The 17,388-nt window shown below is 59.7% G+C and overlaps 5 protein-coding genes across 5 annotated transcripts; 2 read left to right on the top strand and 3 right to left on the bottom strand.

Moving 5' to 3' along the window:
• Positions 1–474: 474 nt before the first annotated feature.
• JDV02_002199 (uncharacterized protein) lies at positions 475–1,995 on the bottom strand (the record flags this gene model as incomplete). Its single annotated transcript, XM_047983199.1, has 1 exon — positions 475–1,995. One exon carries the CDS (start codon positions 1,993–1,995, stop codon positions 475–477), a length of 1,521 nt encoding a protein of 506 aa, XP_047839169.1.
• Positions 1,996–2,860: 865 nt separating this feature from the next.
• JDV02_002198 (uncharacterized protein) lies at positions 2,861–7,614 on the top strand. The gene is made up of 3 exons (XM_047983198.1): positions 2,861–3,569; positions 3,700–3,843; positions 3,904–7,614. The coding sequence occupies exons 1-3, from the start codon at positions 3,503–3,505 to the stop codon at positions 6,534–6,536; spliced, it is 2,844 nt and encodes a 947-aa protein (XP_047839168.1). The 5' UTR covers positions 2,861–3,502; the 3' UTR covers positions 6,537–7,614.
• A 2-nt stretch (positions 7,615–7,616) lies between these two features.
• Positions 7,617–11,679, bottom strand: JDV02_002197 (uncharacterized protein). The gene has a single exon (XM_047983197.1). It carries the CDS (start codon positions 11,576–11,578, stop codon positions 7,937–7,939), a length of 3,642 nt encoding a protein of 1,213 aa, XP_047839167.1. The 5' UTR covers positions 11,579–11,679; the 3' UTR covers positions 7,617–7,936.
• A 2,183-nt stretch (positions 11,680–13,862) lies between these two features.
• On the top strand, positions 13,863–14,493 carry JDV02_002196 (uncharacterized protein; the record flags this gene model as incomplete). Its single annotated transcript, XM_047983196.1, has 1 exon — positions 13,863–14,493. One exon carries the CDS (start codon positions 13,863–13,865, stop codon positions 14,427–14,429), a length of 567 nt encoding a protein of 188 aa, XP_047839166.1. The 3' UTR covers positions 14,430–14,493.
• Positions 14,494–14,565: 72 nt separating this feature from the next.
• JDV02_002195 (uncharacterized protein) lies at positions 14,566–15,972 on the bottom strand (the record flags this gene model as incomplete). The annotated part of the gene is made up of 2 exons (XM_047983195.1): positions 14,566–15,669; positions 15,733–15,972. The coding sequence occupies 2 exons, from the start codon at positions 15,970–15,972 to the stop codon at positions 14,566–14,568; spliced, it is 1,344 nt and encodes a 447-aa protein (XP_047839165.1).
• Between the last annotated feature and the right edge of the window lie 1,416 nt (positions 15,973–17,388).

Here is a 17,388-nt window from a genome sequence, read left to right as displayed (position 1 = left end):
TATCTCATTTCGGCTCGCCTGCAAGGTGACCTCTGGGCATTGTTGCGAGACCGTCACTTCTAGAACCTCGTACGAGCCGCAGGGAAAGGTTAATGCCATGCCATTCGTACTCCTGACGTGGTCTCATCCTAGCCAGGTACGGTATGAGTGCAGTAGCATCCCGTGTCTTAGCGCAAAGGGGGTGATAGCCAAGGTTCTCAGCTCGACGACGCATCGGGCAGTTGTGGCTCCATCGAGTAAAAAACTCAACGACGCAGCAGATGATGCAATGCACGTTCTCTCCCCGCCCGAGCGGCGTTTCCCGACGAAGAACAGCCGTTGACTGGGTTTGACCGAGCTTCACATCCCGCCCAGCCTTCATAAAGTCCGGAGAGCCCGGCTACCCTAGATGCCTTGTCGGCAGGACCAAGTCTCGTGCTCTCAATGAGTACGGTCCCTCACAGCAGGATGTATGGGTTCAACTACACCCGGGTTTTATTCACCAGTCTCGCAACTAAATCGCACTCCCGTTGCAGCAAAGACCCTGGTCAGAGAGGCGAATTCGCTACAGTACATCTCAAGATATGGGCCCGAGAGGACAACGACGATGGTCCCAATATGCGGCAGCACACTCTTCACGTCGCTAGCAAGGTCGTTTAGTGTCCTCACGAGAGTTCCGTACCACGCTTTCTGCTGGCTTAACCGGAGAGCCCTGTCAATGTGTAACCTAAAGATGGTGAGTGATGCTGGTAAGACGCTTGCGAGCTTGTTACGGGGCGAATCGGGCGTCATCATCTCCTCCCAAGTGTATAGCTGGAGTACGCCAATGGAGAGTACACTGAGTATGGACATGGCAGGCAAGCATGTGAGCTTCCCCGCCGGCCCAATCAGAGGAGCGACAGGCGAGTTGTAGTCCAGCTGGAGATGCAAGCTGGTCAGTGTGTCCTTGAGCAGAGGGAGGCCGTTATTGAGACAGTTGCTGGGGGACCGCAGCCCTCCTGGGCCATGATTGGCATCCCACACTGGATACAACGAGAATGTGGCAGCGTCGGCGTCCGTCGTGACGGACAGGGTCTGCAAGTCGGGGAGGCGAAGGCAGATATCGAACACATCGCACGGCGTGCAGGAGCTCTGGTGCAGAATGAGGTGTCTGATGGGCCCTGAATAATGAAAGTGGGAGCCGGCCGCCGGGAAATCCCCAAAATCACCGTCATCATCAGCCAGCTCAAGTGTCTCCAGTCTAGGTAGCGCCCCCAAGACTGGTCCACATTGACCCAAATCCAAGTAGTCGTGAGGTGCGCGCCCATGAGGCCAAATCTGGGCGTGGGTGACGTGCTGCAGGAGCGGTACCTGTCGGTCGCTATAAAAGAGCGATAGCAAAACCGGCCCCGCGCGTGACTGGTGAAAAAGGCGTCTTTCTGCCGGAAGTGGGAAGCAGACTCGCTCGGCATTTGGCACCAGCCAGAGCAAGGCAATGAGCGTGTCCATTAGGAGGAGATAGGGGGCCGTTTCTCCGTCCAAGTGGATGCGCTGCTGCCACTCGGCGTCGATAACGTCGGCGAGTGCTGCCAAAGGCTGATACTGTCGGAAATCGAGGCCGCCGGCATTGTTTGTCCGTAACGAGAAGTCGGACGTGCATACATCGCTCGCGTCGGCAAGGCACACGAACCCCCGCACTGACAGGCCGAGTCGCGGGTTGTTGAGGAGTGTGCCAAGCAAAAGGGCCATGTCACGACCGCCCAACAGCACGACGTGACGGTACAATCCGGGCCGTGCGTGCTTGCAGAGCAGTTTCGATGCGAGGCACAGATTCCGCAGGACGGCGCGAGACGCGAAGCAGCGTGCCTTGGCGCGCGACCGTTGCCCGTTGCCGAGCACAAATGCTTGGTCCATGAACCAGTCCATTATCATGTCGAGCAGCTCCCCCGGTAGCGACTCGAGCGGGCTCACGACCGGCAGACGGTGGAGCAGCGACGATGACTGCGGTGGAGAGACGGGGACGCAGATGGATGACATGGCGGCTGCAACACCGCAGACGGGACCGCCTCTGTCGCTCCAGTGAAGCTGCGGCCGGACATGAATCAACGCCCAACTGGTCGACGATGCGGGCGGCGCACTGAAGACGACGACAACGACAACGTCGGCGATGATTGCCGTGCTGCAGCGAGCGGGAGGCTCAGGGGAAGGGCCTGCATCTGCGCATCATCGAGGACCAACAAAAGCACGCACACACGGGCTCAAGAGTCAAGACTGACGAACAAGGTGCAACGACGGAATGAAGTGACAAAACATGAAGGTTCCCGCTTACCAGCCAGCCAGCGGGCCCTGCCTGATCAAGACCGGCGGATGGCGCGCTGAAGCTAGTCCAGATTTGGCACAGCGTCCGCGGGCCTCGCTAGCCCGAGAGAGTCTCCAGCTGGTCTGGTCTGAGTGGTACCCACTGTCAAGCCTAGGTACCTACCTATGCACTGTGGCTCGTCCAGTGTCAACTGCGAGCGTCACATCCGCCAGTCAGTGCCCGTAGCCCACCCATGCTAAAAACTCAGTAGGTGGCATTCAGGCGTTCCCGCAACGCTTGTCGGTGCGCTGCAGGACGGGCAGGCGCGTACATCGAGCTAGTGGGTGGAAGATGCCCGCCTGCCTTTCCCACCACCGGTCCTAGTGCCGCCTGGTACACGTCGTAACCGCACACTGCCCATAACTTTCCAGGTACCCAAGGTCCACTGTCCCAAGGTTCAGAGGCACATCCATGCGGTTAGTACCCAACGGGCACTCCAGCGGTCCTGCGGTACTTCGTACTGGCTGTCCTCCTTCCCCTCTGGTCCGTCAAGCGCAAGGAAATGGCAAGGTACCCAAATTCGTCCACCAGACCAATCTATCGCAACCAGCGCAACCAGCGCAGCTCCCAGGCCTCCGCAGCCGTCTTCGTCCCAACCATCTTTTGTTCTGCCATCTTCACCCACATTCTCGCCCGGCCCATCCTACAACTTCGACCACGACCTACGTTGCCTACGCCTCTCCTCCACGTTCCCCTGCGAGCCCGCAGCCCAATCGGCCGACTTGTTTCCATCGACGACGCGCATTCCGAGCCGTGCTTCGACGACTCTCCACTGTAGGCTTAGCCAGCGGCTGCCCCGAGCGCGACGTCAGGTCTCCAGGTCGAGCCCCCCTCCCGAGTTCCAACACAAACAGAGGTGCTTTTCGGCCGGCCTCGATGGCGCCGGCTGTTATCCTTTCCCAGGAGCTCCAACTCTCGTGATAGGAAAAACAAGACAACGCACATTGGCGAGCGCGCCGCCAAAACGGCCATTCGCCCCCCGCCCACGCCGCCGATCCCGTGTCTCATCCGCACCCCGTGTCAACGATTGCATTCCACGGCCACCTGACTCTCCTTGACGCCCGCCCGCCAGCCTGGCATCGACTCGGCGACGGGACCGCCTTGCTGGCATCACGGCTCTCCCCACGCAAACCCTCTCTTTCAAGAACCGCGCCGCTCTCCTCCCCCGCCGACACGGGCAGCACCATGGCCTCGAGGGGTCCAAACGAACCCCAGGCCCGGCCTGAAGTCGGCGAGACTTTGATAGTCATCCGTGAGTCCATCCTTGTCTTGCTGCTCCTTTGATGATCCGCGTCGCATCGGATTCGAAATTTCGTGGCACACCGACGCGACCCCGACATGCGGGGGGACTGTGTTCGCTGATGATGTATACGAGCGAGCAGATGATTTTCAAGCCCGCAGCTCCGATGAACTGAGCCTGGCCAAAGGCGATCGAGTCGAGCTGATAGAGCGTGATGACGAGTTTGGCGATGGCTGGTTCCTTGGCCGCCATCTCGTCAATGGCAACACGGGTCTCTTCCCTGAAGGTTTGTTTTTCTGTCTCGTTGCGCTCGAGTACCGAGCGGGTGCCTGACTTACCATCCCAGTGTACACACGACCGGCACCGAAACCCGCGCCTGCGTTCACGCACTCGAAACCCCTTGCTCCCGTCGCGGAGGCTCACATTGATCCCGGCCCCACCGGCGTTGTCAGAGCCCCCCAGAAACCGACTCATATGTCTGAACCATCGCCATCTCCCCCGGTTGGCAAGCCTGACGAGGCAGCGATTACCTTACCGCTAAACTCCATCAAATCGGAAACGACGAGCGCCAACAGCACCCCTCCACCCGTCGCCGGGCTCGGAAAGCTCAACAACCAGAGCCAGGACAGCCAAGTCTTGAACGATACCCTAAACGTCATCAACGAGCACATCACCGACCTGCGTTCGCCGGCGAGCAATGGCGCTCTCCGTGCCCCGGCCACTGATTCAGGTAGCGAATACAGCGCCCCGCTCGATGCGAGGATGTCTTACATCCAGGGCGAGGAGACGGACGAAGAAGAAGACAGCGCTGCCCACACCCGCGCTGAAGTCGAGGCCTGGTCCCCCGACGACGTGGCCGAGCATCTGTTCACTGCCGGTGTCGAGAAGCATCATTGCGAAGTCTTTCGCGACCAAGAGATTTCGGGCGAGGTGCTTCTGGGAATGGACCAGAGCTCTCTTTTCATCAAGGCATTCGATCTGGGCTCCGTTGGCAGACGCCTGAAGACGTGGCATAAGATCAAAGCGCTACAAGACGAGGTCAACAGCCAAACCACGCGAAGAACGACCCTGACATACGGCAGTGAAGTGGGCTCAGAGGACGCAGCACGGATAAGGAGTCGTACCAGCACGCTCACCAACTCCCTCTCGGCTCGACCGATGTCTGTGCAGACCCGCCGCATGTCCTCATCGCAGACGCCCAGACCCAGCCCAACAACCTTCACCGCCCCTGTGTCGCCTCCGTCCGGCCACGACAGCCCGACACGTCCCGGCCACGCGAAGCGGCCGTCTGCCGCTTCCATAAGGCAGCTTAACCAATCTCGACGCCACTCGTCGACCGCTACCTCGAGTATCGTCCCGGCTCTGAACACTAACGGAAGCAGCACCAGTGCCGACGGAGCGCATAAGAAACAGCCATCGTTCGACCGCAACTGGACTCTAGGCGGGGCCCTTTCTGCGCAGCCGTCGCCGCGGCCACTCTCGTCGGCTGGGCTTCCAGACACGTTGACTACGTCGAATCCTGATCTGCTGCAAGATTCGGCCGTCGATCTAGATCGTGGGTACTTCTCGGGGACTGAGGCAGACGGTCGAAAACGCAACGTTCTTCGGAAGCGTGACAGCGTGAGTCATTCAAAGAAGGGCAGTTACACCGAAGAGCAGCGAGTGCGCAGCGCCACCGCGCTCTCGAGACACTCAAGGTTCGGTAGCGCCGACTTCCACGACGGGGCGCCGCCCTCGGCCGTTCAAAAATACTACGGTATCCAGTCACCGCACCGAAGGACCGCGTCAACAAACACGGCCGAATCGGTACGGCCCGTGCCACCTGCCAAAGACGCGCCACCGCCTGCGGTTACCAACCTCGATTCTGGGTCCGTGTCTGAACAACAAGCACCGCCCGTGGTCGTGAAGCAGAACAGTTTTGGTTCTGACTGGCTATCATCCATGGTGCCAAAGCCGATGGGCAAACGACATGGTATGCGTGCCATATCCGAAAAGCTTACCAACAAGTCCAAGGAGATGGATACAACAGAGGCGTCAGCCAAGGAGTCTTCGCTGGACTCGCCCGCTCGGACGGGCTCGAGCACACCCTCGGCAGGCCCCAGCTTCGACCTGGAATCTCCCGGTACTGGCAAGGGCTCCAGCACCACGGCTACGCCACCGAGCAAGGGTATCCGTAAGAAGGGCAAGAAAGGGACCAGCGCTTATACCCGTGGCCTGCAAAATATTTCACCGACTGAGGCCAAAAAGAACGCCGATTATTATGGTTGGATGAAGAAGAAGAGCTCGAATCTTATGACAACGTGGAAGCCACGGTTCTTCGTCCTCAAGGGCCGCCGCCTAGCTTACTACTATTCCGAAGACGATACGCAGGAGAAGGGGCTCATCGACATTTCGTTCCATCGTGTCCTTCCCGCCGACAACGAGCGACTGACGGGCCTGCACGCGACGATAACCGGTGTAGGTGGTCCTGGCCTACCATATGCCAATATCCTGCCCGTTGGTGGTGACGGCGCTTCCGGCCTCGACAAAGGGGATGATGCCACCTTCATCTTCAAGCTGGTGCCGCCGCGGGCTGGACTCTCTCGGGCTGTCAACTTTACGAAACCTACCGTGCACTACTTTGCGGTACCAAATTTGCAACAGGGGCGTCTATGGATGGCGGCGTTGATGAAGGCGACGATTGACCGAGACGACACGCAGCCCATTACCAGCACCTACCAGCAAAAAACCATCTCTCTGGCAAAAGCCAAGCAGATGCGCCACCGCCCTCCGGCTCTGATGAACCTTGAAGAGGCGAACGAGGAGGAGCACAAGACGCAGGCCCCTGGGTCCGCTATACCGAGTGGCCTGGGGCTGCTCGGGGAGTCGGATAGCGGCGTCTCAGGAATGGACAAGCTTGCTGCCAGCAGGGCCGATGGGACTGGGTTCACGGTTGGTCCTGGGGGGGCAGACAGCCCTCTCCCACCGCAGAGCGCCTAGGCGGCGTTTCGCAGGAGGATGGCCGGACGGCCCGATCGCATCAAGACCAATACGGCTTGAATCTGGAGCGAGGCCTGGCGACTTGCAGCTTCAACTTTCACTTCATAATGCCCATCTTGTTTCCACCTTTCTCTCGTCGAGAGCTATGCCTGATGTATTACCCTCCACTTTTCTCTTCTGGACTTTTTCTTCTCTTCTATCTACCTATTTCGAAGCCCCCAAAATCAAGTTCGAAGCCTTCCTGGCGCGCCACGACCAACTCCAACAGCCAGGCGGTCTTCTTTCAATGAACGACCTGATCAACGATTTTATACCTCTTACGAAAGAAGGACACACACAAACAGAGACCTCCGCGTTAATGGAGAGGGAGGGAAAATGCGGCAAGATTGTTTTGGCTTCGACCTTTTCTTTACTCACTGGCCCGGAAGAAGAACGCAAATCTACGACGGCGGCGTCTTGTTTCCGGCGCGAAATACCCATACACAGGTTCTCACGCGCACATACACACACGTCCATCTACGTCCCCTTGGCTGTGTCACTCAGGCTTCCGACCACGCAACCATCCACACACCACCATGTCCGCCGACCCTACCTACCTAACTCGCGATTCGTGCGTGGCCCTCGCCTTTCTGCTTTGCCTTTTGTTCTCCTTCTTCTTCCCCTAAAACTTCTCCCCCCTTTTCTTTCCCGAACTCCGTGGTGGTAGTGGCGGTGGCGGCAGTGGTGCCCTCGTGTAGAGATCGAGTTTGCGGCCCACAGACAGAGAGAGAAAGCGCGCAGATAGATGGAACGTCGTACATGGATGAGATGGAATGGGATGAATGGACCGGAGTTTTTGGCAGGAATCGTGTACCTCTTTTCCCGTTCCCTCTTTGTTTGCCACCCCTTGTCGAACGTGATATCTCTGAAAGTGCTGGATGTGGGTTGGGTGCACGACAACTAATCCGTGTGTCGCGTGGAGAGTATCACAATACCACTTGTGCCCAGGCCAGAGCCACCAAGATGACAACACATAATGACGGCGCATACATTCGTCCACAGCGTCACGGACATGCACGCGTTGCCACCAACTAAGTGCAATTTGTTTTTTCAATAACGTCGCTACCCTCGCGCCAAACTACAAAACGCCGGGCCAATAGCTCTACCTGGATATATGTTGAGTACCGCCAACGTGATGGGCGCACAACCCTCTCTCGACCGCGACTTGAGCTCAGGCTCTCCGACCATGACCGGTCGGTCCTTGCCGAGAGATGACCCGCGCGTCACATAAAAACATTTGCTGGCCTCATTTGAAGCGACCCCACTCGCGTGCGCCGACATACTAGTAGACATGTATCCCCGCAGAGAATATCCCAACGGGACCGCCAAGGAGATCCTCCGCCGCGCGTACAACGCTCGCTCTATTTGGGTTCCTGGAGCTGCTGGTTCATGCCCCGCAGCAATTGCCGCAAAGACTTCATCAGGTGCTGCTCAACACCCTCAAAGTTGCCGCCCTGCTCGCCCTCTTCTGGCGGGGCAACGATGCTTGCGTCCGCGAGGCCAAGGACTCGGTCGATGGACGAAAGTGTCACCGCTTCCGCACGAGAAGCCCCCAGCCGTGCTGATAATGCCCTCACAGACACGTCTTTGAAGCCCGTCAGGGACGAAAACACCTTGGTCTCGAAGATGACGGGAATATCCGGCTGCGTCGTGGTCCCCCCTGGAGTCGGACTGTTCTTCTTTGTGAAGCCCTCAATGACTTGCCGAATGCCCTTGATACAGATGGCCTCCATCTTGTCATTTTCTGTGGCTGCGGTTTTGAGCCCAATGCATCGGTTGAGGGCGGACATGACGATGGCCTCCGCGTTGGGGCTCCGGGCCTTCTTGAGACTCTCCACCAACCCGGTCTTAAGACTGACCACGGCGGTCAGAAGGCGAGGATCAATGACCGGTCTAGGCGGCGCATTAGCAGGCGGTGTTGCCGAGGTCGCCGAGGGCCGGGACCCCGAGGCCGCCGCTGGCTGCGAGGTCGGTGCTGGACCGGCGACGGGCCTCGCCCCGGCAGCGGCGGGGGTAACTGAGACAGAAGCTGGCGCCGCGGCAGTCGGCTGGGCTGCCACGGGGGCGGGCGTGAGAGCCGCACCGTCTTCCGTCTTGACAGGAGCGATGGCCGGTGGCGGCGGCGGTCGAGACGCGTAGGGGGAGCTGTATGCCCCAGGCTGGGGTCCTCCAAGCTGCGGCCGAGCAGGCGCAGGAGGTGGCCCGTATCCAGGAACGTGTGCTGGAGGCGGAGGCTGGGCGGCTGCCACGGGAGGAGGACCGGTGGGTGGCGAGGCAGAGCTGCCGTACGGCTGCATCGGCCGAGGCGGCTGCTGCTGCCCGGGCTGACCAGGTTGGCCCGGGAACTGGGGTATCTGGTATCCATGCGGCACTTGGCCAGGAGGGAAGCCGGGTGCGCCAGGTGGTAGATGCTGAGCGGCGTTGAAGGGATACGAGTACGGGCCGTACCCCTGGGCAGCCAGTGCGCGATCGGGAGAGGTGGCCTTGCGTTTCTTGCCGGCATCGAGCTCGACGCCAGGAACACGAGACCACAAGTTGGTCGTTTCGTCCTTTTTGAACGCTTCGTTCCCAATGAGGTTGTGGCGGACACTGCTCTCCCAACCCTTTGTTTCTGTGTGAAAGTAGAACCAGGGATACCGCTGACAGATGCGCTTGTAAATCTGCTTGAGCGTAAGGCCGTCGGGGCCTGCCGCCGTCAGAGTCTCGTCGATCAAGACACCGTAGTTCTTGTTCGGCTTCTGCAGCTGCTCCTCCGTGTAGTCCTCGATCTTGAGCTCCAAGGGCGGGGACTTGGGTCGGACCTTCTTGTCCTTCTTCTCCCTCGCACGCCTCTCGGCGTCGGATCCTTCGGCACCGTCTTCCGTCTTTGGCTTTCTCGGCTTGTACTTGCGCTTCTCCGGCCTGTCTCCCGCGTTCTCTGGCAGTGGATGTTTCCTCGGCCTGCCGACCTTGCGCTTAACCGGCGGTTCAACGGGTGGAGCCTGTGGCAACGTCTTCTTGGCCATCTCCTGCTGCTGCTTCTTGAGTAAGCGCTGCTCGCGCTTCGACATGACGCCGTTCTTTGGTGGCCGTCCAGGTCCTCGTTTCTTGGGTATCTGCGGTATCACTGGTTCTTCAGGTACGGGCACAGGCTCGGATTTCACCTCTGGCGGCGGCTCCCCTGCGGCCTCTGCGACTTCTGCTGCCGGCTCTTCCGCCTCGTCACCTTCGGCATCCTCGCCAAAGTCAGACAGCTCTGGGGGACTGACTTCGACGTCCGAAAGTTCGTCGCTGGTGCTCTGAATCTCGCCGTTGCCGTGCGACTGCTCGAAATCGAAGCTCATTTCCTTGCCGCCGTGAGTCTTTCGCTTTTTGGCGGCTGGCTCCTCTTCTTTGTACTCCTCAGCACCTGTGCATCCTCGCTCGACACCGTTGATCATGAAGCGAAAGTCCACGTCCTTGATCTGCAGCCGGTCGCCGCAATGCAGGACGACCTTGTCGCTTTTGTAATGGATATCCTCGCAGAAGAAACCGTTCTTGTGGAGCGGAATGGCCTCAAAAACACCCTCCTTTTGGTTATAGGCAATCCTTAAATGCTCCCGAGAGATGGCCTTGGTCTTGCTCGCAATATCCGGGCCGGGGGAATGGATCCCGATGAAGGGGACGTGCCAGGGAGATGGGCGCAGCGAGGTGAGGTCGACGGCTGCGGCACCCGGCGTGTGCGAGACGTACTGGCGGTTGGAGATCATGTTCTCCTGGGACTCGTCGTTGTCCTTTTGCGAGGATCCCGTGGTGCTGGTCTTGCGGCGCTTGGCGGGTCGGCCATTCTCTTCGCTATCGGACTCGGGACCCAGCATGCCACCTTCCTCACTGACGTAGGATTTGCTAAATTTGCTACGGTCCTGGTGAATTGGGGAGGGCGGCGGCAGGCCCTTGCTGGCGTTTTCTTCTATCCTGCGCTTGTGCTCCTCGGCGCGCTTCTCGTCGCGGCGGGCCTGCTCGAGGGCTCGCTGATCTCTGCCGATGATGACTGCGTATGTGGTCATCTGGAAAACGCTGTCGGCGAACTCGATGCGTGCAAACGACTCGAGCCCCTTGTCGGCAGCTGCCTGACGCAGGCTGTTCACGGCAAAGCCGTTGAGCTCACTATCCAGCGGGTTGGGGAGGGTTACTTGGGAGGGTGTCACGGTGGGAGGGGGCGACATGGCGTTCTGGGCGCCGGACATGAAGGCCATCATCATGTAGGCCTGTTGATCGAGGTTGGAGATGGCCGCTGGGGTGAATGGGGTCGATGGCGGGTACTGGTCGTCGTTTTGCTGCTGCATACCGGCGTTTTGCTGCTGCTGCTGAGCGAGCTGCACTTGGTTCTGAACCTGGTCTTGGACGCCCTGTGAATCCGTGCCTGGCGCGTTGGCCGGCGTAGAAGCGGGAGCGTCTGGCATGGGCTCGTCAACGTGAGTGTCGCCTCTGCTGGGGTTGGGCCTGTTGATGGCAGCCGCTCGAGGTGTTGAAGGTTGGTCAGGGTTGACGGTAGGTGGTTTGGTCGAAGGAGGCGTCGACGGCCGGGCGGGCACAGGTGCCGGTGCTGGAGTTTGCGCGATGTCAGCCGTCTGTTGTGCAGAGGCGGCGGCGGCCTTGGGCTCGAGCGACGGCTGCGATGCACCGGTAGGCCCATCTGACGTAGGCGTCGCAGCTGCGCCAGACGCGGCAGGCGTCACGGCCGTGTCGCCAGAAGTGGCCGTCGTGGCAGGCGCAGCAGGGGTGGGCTCGGCCGAGGCGGGCGCGACCGTCGGGGCAGGCGGCGCAGAGCTTGATGAAGGGTCTTGATGCGTGGCGGCGGTCGTGGCTGCGCGCGGCTCTCCCTCGGACGCGGGTTCGAGGCTCTGGGGCGGCGCGCGGGCGTCATCGGCGACGTCGACGACGGTAGAGGCAGTCGTGGTCTCAGTCGCAGTCTCAGTCGCAGTCGCAGCGGCAGCGGCCGGGCCCGGTCCAGGGCCATGGCGGCCGTCGCTGGACGAGGCCATGGCAGCAGCTCCTCCTCCTGCTGCTGCCGGCGCTGCGTCGTCGTCTGCTGCTCGGCGCGCCACGGGGGCGGAGCACAGGTCCTTTGCCCCTCCGCGGCTCGAAGGCGAGGCGAGGCGAGGCGAGGAGACACGACAGCGGGCGGATTCGCGTCGAGCGCGCGCGCGCAGGGCCCTTGAAAATCTGATTGCTGCTGGAAGCCGCCCGCGAGCTCTCGGAGGGGGCCTCGATGGGGAGAGACGTCGTCGTTTGGGGCGGAGGATCAGACCAGGGCGCGGGCACGGGCTGGCTGGCTGGCTGGCTGGCGGCACGGGCAGAGCAAGTCAAGAAAGAGGCAGGCGGAGATGGAGCCTCATGAGCCTCTGCCGCGATCCAATGATCCAATGGGCGGATGCCGGGGCGCCTTGGCCGAGGGCGGGAAGCCACACTGTGATTGGCTGCACCGGGCCCCTCTCGACCACCCGGGTGGGTGGAGTCGACGTGAATGTTTCTCTGACGGCGCGGCCGGTGGTGAATGCAGTACTGTAGTGTATACTTTGTGCTGTACTTCGTACTGGGTACCTCCAGGGCGCTCGCTGTCATCTCAGGCTCAGATCATGGATGGACTGGCAGTGGCAGTGAGGCGGGCGGAGGGGCCTGCGACTTCCGTGCAGTGGTGCCGCTAACAGTCGCCCAGGCTCCAACCTTCACCACTCGACAGCGCCCTCGGGGCTGCGTGCCTGCTTCCATACAGGTAAGCAACCCGCTGAGCCTTCAATGCCCAGGTGATGATAGTACTAACCTCCCACCAGGTCCGCATAGATTCCAAGTCAGCCCTTGTTCTGGCGAGATGAGATTTCCCGCCTGACTCCTGATGATTTTCTTACTGTACGGTAAACGCAATGAAAGCAATTCTAATCACCTGGGAGCAAACGCAGCGGATCCCCGTGGGCATCTCGGGAACAATGCGCACCCACGATTGTGTTGGGCGCCTGAGAAGAGGCGGCCTTCCACGGCTTGCTTGCCTGCTTGCTAGCTAGCCTGATTGCCTGCTTGCTAATAAAATAATAAATCGTGCATGCCACGACTCCTACACCTTGCCCAGCCAGTGCGTAGAGTACAAAATGAAACAAGAACACTGAGCAAAAGGCTAGCTAGGTTTTGTCCTGCTGCCAAAAACAACCACTATTAAATAGTGTTCCCAGCTCATGTACCAAGTAGGTACGTGAGAGCACTGCATCTCTTCATCACTCACATAAGTAAGTCTGCGGCGAGCTGTAGTTATGTAGCCGACGACTGCAATGTCTTGTTACTTCAGCTGAGCCACAACCCACGCCCCCAGTCTGATCGTCATGAAAACATGCGCCATGATGATTCACGGCCGACCGCGAACCTTTGAGCCCGTCATCGAAACCTGTGCCGCTGTATGCTGGACGGACATACCAGAATTCAATCAGGGCAATGCTCTGCATATGCTGTACCATCCCGTCTGTCCGTACGTACTTTGCAGAACGCCAGTGCAATGACTAACAAACAGTCAATCGTCTTCAGGCCAAACACCCCGCCCCTGTTTCTGTCGTTGATTCGTTCGTCCCTCGGCCACTGCCGCTCTACCGCCGCCCGCGCTTGCACCCTCGCCCGCCACAGCCAGTCGATGAACTCGTGGCTTCAAAGTGTTTGGGTGTTCCTCCCCGCCCAACTCTGCTTCCCCAGGTTGGGGGCCCGCTACAATTTCCCACTCGCTCGGCGCGGCGCCTGCTGCAACACTAGGGCAAGGGGAATGAATACGTTAGTAGTAGCAGAGCCGCTCGCTTACTTACACTCCATATGTATTCCCAACACGGATGGAGTTGTCTCGGGGATGGAGCCATCTCGGCCTATCGCTAAGCGCCTGGCGGCAGATGGAACAAAGTCAAAGGGAGATGGGGAATTTCAGCAGCGCGAGGTTGGACGACTCTTTTGTATTTATTAGGCGTCAGAATGCCCGTTTCTCATCAAGAGCTGACTGCGAAATATTGACCCCAAAGTGTCCTTGTCTCTGTGATTGTGTCTTCCTTTTCCCTTTGTCTGTCTATGCCTTTATTGTAAATACACACACCTTTTTCAACTTTTGGAAAAAGCATCTCGAACTTTTTATATACTGCAACGCCTTCGTTTAACGACTTCAACAACATGGGTTTCCACCTGCCATTCCGCTCAATTTCTCCCAAGCCAGCGCCGAGCGTGGCTCGCTCATGGACCTCCTCTCCAGACCACCACGGGCAACACCCAAAGGACGCGCCCCAGCCCCTCGCCCGTTCCGACACGATGCACTCGCGATACGTGCAGATGCTCCTCGGCCAGGACGACATCCCCGCCCTGCACAACATTCTCGCCTCTTTCTTCGTTTGGCTCCTCCTCGCCGGCTTCATTGTCTTCCCCGGCACCTTCACGAGCATCCAACACTCGCTCGAGGGCAAGGAGGGCAGCCGTGTCTGGACCGACCAGACCACCGAAAAAATCTTCAAGAGCGTCAAGAACATACCCCTGCTCGTACTCGCCGCCATCGCATGTGGCGTCTCCCTCATTGGCATGTTGAGCCTCGCGCTGCGGCACCTGACAAACTACGTCTGGCTTCTCAACAAACTCATCGTTCCGGGTGTCGCCAATTGCCTTGCAGGCCTCATATCGACCCTCGTCGGCGTCTACTCGCAACAGCACGGAAATTGGAGCATCACAGCCAAAGTCACCGCCATTGTCGAAGGTTCATGTCTGGGCGTTAGTATCGCCCTCTTTTTCCTCTTTGACAGGTACCTCCTCCTTAGGGTCAAGGAAAGCCACGGACAGCATTATGAAAAGTGGCCCAGCGACAGGAACCTCCAGGAGAAGTGGTAGTGATGGTGCAATAATACGTAATGGATAGAAGCGGTGGCCCCTCAAGGCAAAACCGTATGCTGGCGTCGAGGTAGGGGCATCTTTAGAGCAATGCAAGACCCCGATAGACGTACATCAATAATGATATCATCACCTGTTACCGGAGTAGTGGGTTGAGTTCCGCTAGACGTCCTGAGCGACGTAGCTTCCACGTCGTGAACCAGCTCGACGCTCTATATGCCCAGTGACAAAGCATGCCGGCCAGGAAGCCCGCGGCGTCGTTTCGGAACGCCATGATTCCCGCAGTAGTCATCAGCATCACCGTCCATCTCTCCAGCCGCTCCGCATCGCTGAGGTTGCGGTGCTTCCGGGTGATCACTGAAGAGCCCTCCCGGTCCGCCGACTCTTGCCACAAGTCCTGTGCGCCTTGGTTTAGAGTATGCCCGACCTTGGCAAGCTCCAGGCCGGCGGCAAGGACCATGATGCCCAGAAGACTCTTGGGGTATTGCCGCAGGAGGTCCACGAGCGTCTCACCAAACACGAGTCCTAGAACAAGTTTGATGAGTCCCAAAAAGATGATGCTCGCGCCGCTGCGAGCGCCAAAGCGGTACTGTGCTGCCAATCCACCGGCGCCGTGGCACACAGGCATGGCCCCGAACCATGTTCCGGTAAGGTTCATGAGTGCCACGCTCATGCCGACAGACGTAACCGACGGAGTCGGCAAATCAGGAAGCAGGTCAGCAGCCAGAGCACTGACCGCAATGATGGAGTTGAGCGTGGTCAGCGGCAGCTGGCCGATTGCCATCCACAGGGCCGGGGCATCATGTGCGCTGATCCAAGTAGGCAGCGAGAAGTGGGGGTGCCAGACGTGAAACCATGGCAGGCTGTGGTCAGAAGCAAGGACCTGGATGAGCGAAAACAATATGGCCAGAACAAAGAAGAGCAGAGCGTAGGGGAAGCGCGGCAGATGCTGCGTGCCGATGAGGACCAGAAAGGCGAACACGGCCCACAGGCGGTTGTCCAGGGCGGGATGCACCCAGTGGAGGGGTTGCAGGAGAGACGAGCCGGCGCCGAGAATAAGGGACAGGCCGGCGCCGAGCTGGATGCCCTTGACAACGGGAATCGGGACCACGGCCACGGCCCACCGAAGCAGGCCGGTGACGCTCATGACCAGTACGGCGGCACCGACCCACTGGCCGGCGGCGGTGACGACTCCCATCGACGGGTCTTCCCGACCAGATATGGCTGCTGACGCTATGGCCTACGGCGGCGTGTTAGAGAGGGCGGGGGTTTAGGGCAACGAAGTACAGGTGAGCGTGCTTGCCTTCATCGGCTGCACAGGCAGCGGGATGCCAAACGTCAGGCCGGTGAGTATGTTGAAGACACCCGTGAAGACAAGCGTGGAGCCCAGCTCGATGGAACCCTGCACGGCGAGGGCAATCATGAGCGGGAGCAGCGTCCCCAGGTCGCCGAGGGAGCCCGAGATCTCGGCGAGGGGCGCGCGGCGAAAGGTCGAGACATTGTGGGCGTTGTTGCGGCGGACCTGCGCGAGCCACGAGGCCATGATTGCGGCGACGGTGTGATGGATGGCCTGGCCTGTCCGTTACGGAGCGATTGAAGCAACGGTTGAGTCTAGGCTCGAAACCATGCTAATGCTGAGAATGCAAGGCATCAATAAGCACGGCGCGGCGAGGGGCGGGGGCATAGTCCTCGTGCGACGATGATGACCGTCTTCAGAAGTCGTCATGCCTGCAGGTGCAGGTGACGGATGACGAGGCGGCAGTGGCCGGTTCCCGATCCGGGTCGCAGCGAATGAGGAGCCGAGCTGGACAGCCGCCGCCTACGCCTGCACACTGTATATCGCACTGTACCTGGCGCAGGCGCCCTTGCACTATACGGTACAGTGTGGGACATCCCAGACCCGATTGCAAGTTTGAAGCTATAGCTACTTCGTACTTCGTACTTTATAACTACAACACAAACCCCTCGACAACTGACGCACGACGTGCAGAGTGTCGTCTCTCCGATGATGCCTGCGACGACTCGACTGACTGCCTTTCCTGCGGCCGCTGATAAGACGCGCAGGGGACCCCACCGCCCTGGCGTCGTTCCAAGAATCCATAGGGAGTGGCCCACTGCCCCCGGGCGTCCGTGGAGTTTCCTTCCAAGCGTTCCTTGGCTTTCCGATTTTAGCAAGGGTCCAGAAAACTCGCAGAAGCATCTGTGGGCGAAGAAGACTGGGGCTTCGAGACCTCGGGTCTGAACGACGCCAATCCGACTCGGCACTGGCCGTTTGGCATAGAACAGGTAGCACCTGGCGGCGTGAGGCACGGTCAAGACTGACGCTGTTTGTCCTGTCCGTCGGCTGGCCAGAGACTGTGCCCGACCGCGCAATCAAATCACGCTATCGCGTACGAAGCAGGCATGTCAGAGGCAGCCTGTTGGATCATTACATAGGATCTGGCCGGTCCGGGCCAGGCGTGCCTGCTTTCGGGGACAAGTCACGTAGCGGCAAAAAGGGCCTCATGCACAGACGACAGACAGGTCTCACCGACAGACAGATGTGTCATTTCGATGCAACGAGAAATCAAGGCGACCCGACCTCGCACACATGAATTCCCCTCGTTGGTCCCCGTTTCGCCCCGGGCAGTCTGGTCAGGGTCGGGCGCGCGCGAGGGCTACGCGACCTAGTATTGCCGTCTCCGACCACGACAGCCGACGCCGAGGCCGCTCCGGAGGTGTGGCCTGACGAGTACCCTACCCATGGCAGGCAGTTTTGGCCACCACACGGCTGCGGCGGCCGACAAGCTCTTTATTATGAAGTTATGGGCGGCCGAGGCGACCAAACGTGTTCCGGTTGAGCCGGACTTGGGGGCGGGTGGAGTCGACATGTCTCTTCTGGCGTCCTGGGACCCGGCCATTGGTGCGGCATGCCGACAGAAACAGCGCGGTCAAGGCGGTCGGTTCTCCAGACGTTGGA

This window comes from Purpureocillium takamizusanense, chromosome 2 (genome assembly GCF_022605165.1).
Source record: "Purpureocillium takamizusanense chromosome 2, complete sequence".
In the NCBI taxonomy this organism is placed as follows: Eukaryota; Fungi; Ascomycota; class Sordariomycetes; order Hypocreales; family Ophiocordycipitaceae; genus Purpureocillium; species Purpureocillium takamizusanense.
This window is presented reverse-complemented; position numbering and strand designations above follow the sequence as displayed.

Bases quoted from the DNA above. Each gene is read 5' to 3' on its own strand.
- JDV02_002198 (XM_047983198.1), top strand. From the start codon at position 3,503: ATGGCCTCGAGGGGTCCAAACGAACCCCAGGCCCGGCCTGAAGTCGGC. The intron at 3,570-3,699 runs GTGAGTCCATCC...ACGAGCGAGCAG, and splicing joins CGAGACTTTGATAGTCATCC to ATGATTTTCAAGCCCGCAGC. The intron at 3,844-3,903 runs GTTTGTTTTTCT...TTACCATCCCAG, and splicing joins CACGGGTCTCTTCCCTGAAG to TGTACACACGACCGGCACCG.
- JDV02_002197 (XM_047983197.1), bottom strand. From the start codon at position 11,578: ATGGCCTCGTCCAGCGACGGCCGCCATGGCCCTGGACCGGGCCCGGCC.